Source organism: Chironomus tepperi, unplaced genomic scaffold, assembly GCF_022539635.2.
Source record: "Chironomus tepperi strain 1889 unplaced genomic scaffold, CSIRO-AGI_Ctep_v1 contig_163, whole genome shotgun sequence".
In the NCBI taxonomy this organism is placed as follows: domain Eukaryota; kingdom Metazoa; phylum Arthropoda; class Insecta; order Diptera; family Chironomidae; genus Chironomus; species Chironomus tepperi.
This window is the reverse complement of record NW_027226285.1, coordinates 508,729-516,405: the sequence shown is the minus strand read 5'-3', so window position 1 is coordinate 516,405 and position 7,677 is coordinate 508,729. Positions and strand designations below refer to the sequence as shown.

At 35.4% G+C, this 7,677-nt stretch overlaps 1 protein-coding gene across 1 annotated transcript; it reads right to left on the bottom strand.

The window, feature by feature from the left end:
* Positions 1–300: 300 nt before the first annotated feature.
* Positions 301–3,746, bottom strand: LOC139088573 (uncharacterized). Its single transcript, XM_070637843.1, has 3 exons — positions 3,148–3,746; positions 1,645–2,084; positions 301–1,205 (listed from the first exon to the last, which is right to left on the bottom strand). The coding sequence occupies exons 1-3, from the start codon at positions 3,744–3,746 to the stop codon at positions 301–303; spliced, it is 1,944 nt and encodes a 647-aa protein (XP_070493944.1).
* Between the last annotated feature and the right edge of the window lie 3,931 nt (positions 3,747–7,677).

Below are 7,677 nucleotides of genomic sequence, written 5' to 3'. Positions count from 1 at the left end.
CCTCATGCGCTTCAATCCCACTCCTCCAAAATACCATATTTTATTGCTAAAAGGAATCACATAAAATTCTTTTTTTTTTTTTTCACTAAGCGCATTTGATTATGAATTTTTTATGACACCAACACCGCCACAATGTTGGAAGTATGAGAAGAGGAACAACATCGAAAAAAAAGAATCTTTTCCGTACTCTGACATTGTTTTAAAATATTGTAGTGATAAACATGCATAAGTTATTAAAATTAATATTAATAAATTTGAAGTGACACAAAATAATCTTGATGCCATAATTTTTTTATATATCTAAACTTTAAACATTTTAGCTTCAATAAATCGTATAAATTTAATTTTTCTTTTATGTGCTAAATAATAGATAATCCATTCGATGCCAAATGCGAGTGTGGCGAGGCTTACACCAAATGCACCGAGTCCATATAATCCAATCAATTGGTCAAGATTTATGGCACGATTCACAGGAGCTTCATTATTGCGTTGTCGTGCTAGATTCTCTTGAAATTTAATTGACTCACAATCCGATTGCCATTTAAGGATGAAGCCAGACTCGGTGATACGACGAATGAGTGTATTGACCATTGGCAACAGATGGTGGTCCTTCTTGAACAGCATAACCACAGAAAAGCTGAAGATGTTGTGAGCCTTTTCGAAGCAAAAGATTTCTTGCTCGCTGACTGGAACTTTTGCATTCATTGCATGAGCTCTGGATATAGCAAATGCTAGTTTATCATCAGCTTTTAAGTCCAACAAACATCTGTCCATGTCATAACATGATTTATAATGGCTCTGTAGAAATACAGCAGAATCATCACTTAATTCATTAAAACGTGCTTTTAAATTTTCAGCGCCAGTAAACTTATAATGTCCATGAATAGCTTCATGAATTGTGGCCACCTGATGATCATAACGCGGTGTTGTTAAAACACTCAACAGAAAGCTTTGATATGCGGCAGCAAAATTTAAACCAAAGAAAAGCATGCAGGCAATGAAAAAGCGAAGAAAACCACGCCGCGGCTCATAATGTGCACATATGCCAAATCCAAAGCATAAAGTTATCACAAATGACCAGAAAATATTCTCATCGCGACGATTCTCGATGCGAACAAAATTATACAGGAATATGGTGGCTAGTAGGAGTGTAAGCCATACATAGATCCACATCTTAATGTCAAAAATTATGAATATGTTCATCCCTGAAAATTTAATACATTGTGGTCATGTGGGTGATGTATAAAAGTTATTGGGTAAGGTTAGGTATGGTAGCGTGCTTTAGAGCTGTTGACAGGGGGAAAGGCTGGATTTTTCTGAATCATAAGAGCATGGAACTGATCAAATGACCAGAATTGGTCACAAATAGTTGAAAATGATAAAATTGCCCGAGCGGCACAATGCAAAATTGGATCGTAATCAGCCGTCATGGAGCAGTTAGGGCAACTCTGAGACTTATCCTTAAAACGGCCCCTCCTTACTATACCAAACACATTGTGCTATTTGGACTAAATTCTCACTAAAATACTCATATGCAGGAAATTCTAAAACCTGCCTGACTACAAACCCCATTCAACAAGTAAGCACACACCATACTCTTCATACCCAAAAATAAGGATATCCCTCAAACACACATCTACTTACAATTCGGCGCAAGTTCACTTTTCTTCACACACCACGTCATCTCGTCACCAAGATAAGGAATTGTTGTACTTAATAACTTCCTACTCACATCATTATCATATAATCCACCAATCATCACGTCAACTTTACGTCTTATTAAGTCTGCATAAAATCCAGTATCTTCATCTTCTGTTATAAAAGCAAATGCCTTTGCATCATCAATAACTTTAAATATTGACTTCATATCAAGCTTCTCGGATATTGTTCTTATTAATTTAATCTCAATTCCACCTTCAACATCCTCACGATTACCATAAACAAATGGCTCCCAAATGTTTGTTGTTATCACCATTGGACATCCGTGAAATTTGTGCGGTAATCGAGATGGCAATTCGGGAATTAATTGGCGTAACTCAAAATTTTTACCCTCCTCGTAATCAGTGGCATTGAATGTTTCACACCTAATTTAAATTGACAGGCATGTGTATGTTGAGCGCGTGGATGGTTAAAAAAAAGCAGCAACAGAAAAAAAAAGTAGAGAGCATGAGGGAAAGAAAATTAATTATTTACGCTTCTGTTTTTGAATTTTTTTGTTGTTGTTGGTGCTGTGGATGTTTGTATAAAAAAAATGAGCGAGATTGTGAGGAACAGACTAAAAAAAAGTTGCTTGTTGTTGCTGTTTGAAGCTTTGATGGAAATTTAAAGAGATTTAATTTATTCTGATTGTTGCGGTTGTGATTTTATCTATGGAAGTAAATTTAATTAAAAGCTTTACTATCTCTCTTGGTGGCACTGAGTTCTATTGTACGGAAAATTGTGGCTTTTTTAAGGTTTGACAGTTTTGATGAAATATTAATTTTAATGGAAATTTAATTGGAATTTAGTGAGAGTTTTTTGACTTTGGTGGCTATATTACTGGTTGCAGACTTGTAAGGGAATTAAGGAGTACCTTTCAGGAGATGTATGTTGCAGTTGCTAATTGGGATGAGACAGCGATAGAGTACAAGAGCGAATTCAGAAATGGGGGAGGGGTTTGATGGTCAAAACTACTGGCTGAGCCAGCTTTAAGCGACATATAATGAGTGGCCATGATCTGTCTGTTCAGAGAAGTCAGTTAGAACCACCCTCAGGCAATTTTCTGACTACATCCTCTACATGCTTTGTTCGACAAATAGCCAATACAATTAAATTTACAGACAATTTGAGTTTAAGCCACAACTAATCGTTAATTGATCAGCAAACAGTCAATACAATCAGCTACGCAGTCAGTTTGATTTGACCCACAACCGCCACTGCTCCTTCCTTCCTTAAACGTCTCTACTGTCTGATCATAAGAGTCAGTCCTTACTTGATCGACTTACACCGTTAATTTGGGTTGACCCACAAATCTCACCCCCTCACCCTCACCCTACTGTCTAGAAACCAATCCATAATTGATCAACAAACATCCAATACAATCACCAACACAGTCAATACCACGACATCCATTGAATACCAATTGACAAAAACAAATGATTCACTTACTCGTCAATAGTTTCCAAATTATTATAGCTCAATATATTCGAGCATGAATTTCCATCGTACGGGTACCAAATGAATGTCTGAATTAAATTGTCACGATCTAGGTTCTGAATGAGGACATATACATTCAATATTGAGTAATCAAAAAATAGTTTAAATGTTCCCGACACGACCACTTCCATTTCAAATTGATCCGCAAATCGTTCCGTTACAACGACAATGAATTTAGCTTCATGATTCCACGTCTCATGTTTCTGAAGTTTTTTAATATTTTCAACAATTTCCGTTGGAAATGTGACAAGAATTAAATAATTTTTTGCCTTTTCACGTGCACGTGGCTCAGCACCTGTTCGATCGGCAGGCGGACTGTCATCCTTAATGATCATATTCACCTGATGTGTCTCATCCTCATTCAATAATTTCAATATTCTCTGTTGTACCATCATTGAGCCAGTCTCATCGTTTGGTAAGAGATTGAGAAAGACAGTTGATGAGTTTTTCAAGTAATCTTTTGCCAGATATTTGCGTATGATTTGATTGACGCAAATTGAAACATCAAATCGTCCTTCTTCTTCAATTTGTTCGCTTATAATCTCTATCATATCGATAGATGGGCCGGCAATGGAATGAGAAAAAATGAATATTTTTTATGCTATATACTTTATTTTTTCTACATCCATGCGGTTATGAGATAGGAAAATATTTTTTATGATATGAGATTTAAAATATCTCATGTGTAAACATGTTTGCTACATATTCGATCAAAATTTGTTGATGAAATTTCAGATTTTCGGATTATCTGGGTGGGATGTAGAGATACTTATGTGGGTTTTGTAGACAAGGGATTGTAAAGAGTGAGGATGTTTTGGATATTTTTTTAAAACAAAATTGTTTATAAATAAGGTAATGTGGCTATATTCAATGGCTATCTTCTAAGAAACACTCAACAGCATCTTCCTTCGTGTATGTTATATGTTACCAAAGTACAGTTCTAAGTATAGGTCAATGCTGGTCAATGTATATCCTTTCGTTTCTCTAATCATCAAAGTGGTTGATTTTTGCTTTGGAATTTGAGGAATTAGCAATTTTAGAACTATATCTGTGTGGATTAGGGTCAATAGAGTTATTCACGTTTGAAACTTATACAGAAATGAAGCAGATGATGCTTATGTTTCGAAAAAACTGCTTATACATCTGAAGACATATAAGATTGTGGTCATGATGAAGAATTCGGACCAAGGCCTGGATGAGTCAACACTGAGACTAGATTAGGGTCATTATGAACGATTTAGACCCAGATTGGGTAAATCTTTACTAAGGTGAGATTGGGATCATGATGAAAAATTTGGAATCAGGTCTGAGTCAGTCTGCATTGGGTAAAATTAGGATCATGATGAAAAATCCAACCCAAATCGAAGTGAGTGTACACTAGGGTTAGATTGGGGTCAGACTCATACTGGTCTGTGGCCAGAATTTCCAGAATATATACGTCGTATGCCTTCCGGCTACTTAAATCAATTCAGATTAGATTTCATACGAAATTGAGCCTATAAACCCTATAGAACTTAATAAACTTGACCTAGAATTGATGATTCTTCAGATTTCAGTCATTAATCCACCTCTTTGTCAACTAGAGCAACCTACAATTTCACAAAACTCCCAAAAAGTTCCATCACCTTGATAATCACCTCACAAAATTAAACTTAATGCCTACACACATTGATCTAAAATTAAATAACTATCAAAATCATTCCATATCATCATTATCGTCATGTTATCCATATTGATCCATCGATAAATAAACGAGAGTCGAAAAGCCTATGCAATCATCATTAATATGCAATATGCAATCCACTTCTCATTCCTATCATGCACGTAACACTTGTAAATTTTCACATTTGCGTACACTTTTTTTTTACGTTAATAATACAGTAGTCTGTGATAATTCCGATTTAAGAGCTTTCGACTCTACAACTTCCATTTTTAAATGATTTTGAGTACACAATAATAACAAAAAAAAATTCATTTACCATCGAATGTTTGTGCACGGGATATTGAACAGATATGCATGAAAGTTGCAACAGTGACAATGATGATAATGCCTTTAAGCGTTGGTATCTTGTTCATTACTTCCATTTTGTTCAACTACTATTCTGCTTATGGCCCTACACATAATACTGAGATCTTCATTTATACACGGACAATAAGCTTATAGAAGCATGTAGCCTATTATTTTGATAGTATAGAATAATAAACCAGATTTAATCGCTTTCATAGTCATAATTGTATTTATTCTCTGGCTGCGATTAATGTAAATAAACTTTTTTACCACATCAGGGAGTTTGTTGCCGATGAAAAATAAATATATGTAGGAATACGGAAAACTACAATTTTTTTAGTGTATATTAATTTAGTAAAGGGGTATAAGTTTGTGATTTTGAGAGTTTAGAGTGGAATTGGCGCTGTTGGCATTAGGGTTACTTGTAGTCATTGTCTCGATGAATTCTCGTAACCACAACTGAGGCCTATATTACTCGGAATTTCCTAGTAAGTCCAGGTCGGTCTCGGAATTGGAAACTCTCAACTTTCATCAAGATCCAGTTGTAGATCTTTTTTATAAGCACATGAAGTTAAATTGATCCAAATTCGGTAACCAAGCTGATGTGACTTGGTGATCAAATCAAAGTCGCGCCAGCCTAGTGTTGTAATTTTTATCAATGAACTGAATTGTGCTATTTGGGAAGAAAGGAATGATGCATTTCATAAGCTTTGCCAAAATTGTCCGATTAGTGACTTTAAAGAAGTGCCTAGCTATATTAGAGAAACTGTTGCTTTTGTTAAGGCATCATATAGACCTGGGTATATTCAAAAATGTTTCCCTAAGCCCAGTCATAGCCAACGCTCGCGCAAACTTGAATATAATCTTTGTTAAAGCACATCAGGTGCTAGACATTATCTGGCAACAGGTAAGACCAGATTATCTAGATAAATGTGAATTTGCGGAACTGATCAATGAACAGAGATGATTTGTTTCGTAGGGGAAAGGTGATCAACAAAAGAGGGAAAAACATTCACTGATCAGTCTGTCTTCAACACCCACATACAGTGTATCCGACAAAATTACCCCGTCCACCCCATTTCTCTCATTAATCTTGCTAACAAAAAAACATCCATGAGGGACCCCACCTAACTGATAATTTTGTTGAGATAGAAAATTGTTCATTATTTTCTCCAGCAAACAGCATGTATACGCGAGGGTAAACACTGGCACACAGACGTAGAGTAGAGAAAAAAAACAATCACGAAAGGATTATTGATAAATAAACATTTTATCGCTTCAACCTCTACACTTATGTTGAAATTATGATGCGGTTTTAGTCAAATTACAGATTCATTAACATTGAATTTATGCTTCATATATATACCTACGCGAAAATGGGATAGGGAGAATACAAAGCAGTAAATTGTATTTTGTAAATATCTGAAAAATATTCAGCATGTGAGGTAGATAGAATAAGTTAAATGAGTGCTATCAATATAATACACATTACATTAAGATAGAAAATTCAAATTTATATGTATGTTTATAGTCAGCCATAAGGAACGTTGATAAAAGCTTTCAATGGGCTTAAAAGCTTCGAGTATCATTTAAAGTAATGAACGCATTAAAATGAGTCAGGAAGGAGGGATAAGTACACACATTTCAGATAAATTAATTGCTTTTACGAACAGCAGTACAGCATGTGAAGTTGAGGGGAAGTGCATTAAAAGTTCGAAAAATACTTGGAAATATGGAAAATCTTCCTGAGTGGATTGAAAGTTTTTGTTGAGAGCGTTGATGGATGCATTATATTTTAAGTCACGGATTGTGTTTGGGGCTTGCTGACTTGTTACTTTAATGCTTTTTGAGTTTTACTACTTACTATTTTTTCTACAATCCTAGATGAAGGGTTGTAGCCTGAATGCAAGGGCACGGAGAGGGGTTGAACTTTGGTTGACTTAGGTATAGGTATAACCCCCTGTATACCCCCCTAAAATGACCATAACACCTTCACAACCCCTTAACAAAATTCACAGATCTCATACCCAAATCCATGAGAATTCTGTCCATCATTTAAGACTTCCATCAGCTTTTTCATTCTTCATTTTATGTCCTCAGTTTATCTCACGTGCACACCAAGAATCGATGATAAAAATCCTTGTGGATTTATTCCTTCTTTTTATTTTATTACATTCTGTTTATGTCATCATAACATTTAGATTTCCTCTCATCTTCCGATCATGCCTTTTAAAACATGGCAATTTTCCGTAAAATTGTATTGTGTTGGGAAAGTATGGTGATGAGGTTCAGGTTAAGTGGAGTGAAAGGCGCAAAATTTGAGTAGTTTAAGCATTATTTAAGATACTTAGTGTGCTCATGATTGTATTGAGTGTACTGAGTGTACTAGTAAGTATGTTCAGTCCCTCTAAGGTCAATTGAGTCCATTAAGTCTATTTACCAGTACCAGTAACCATGACACTAAATCACCATCC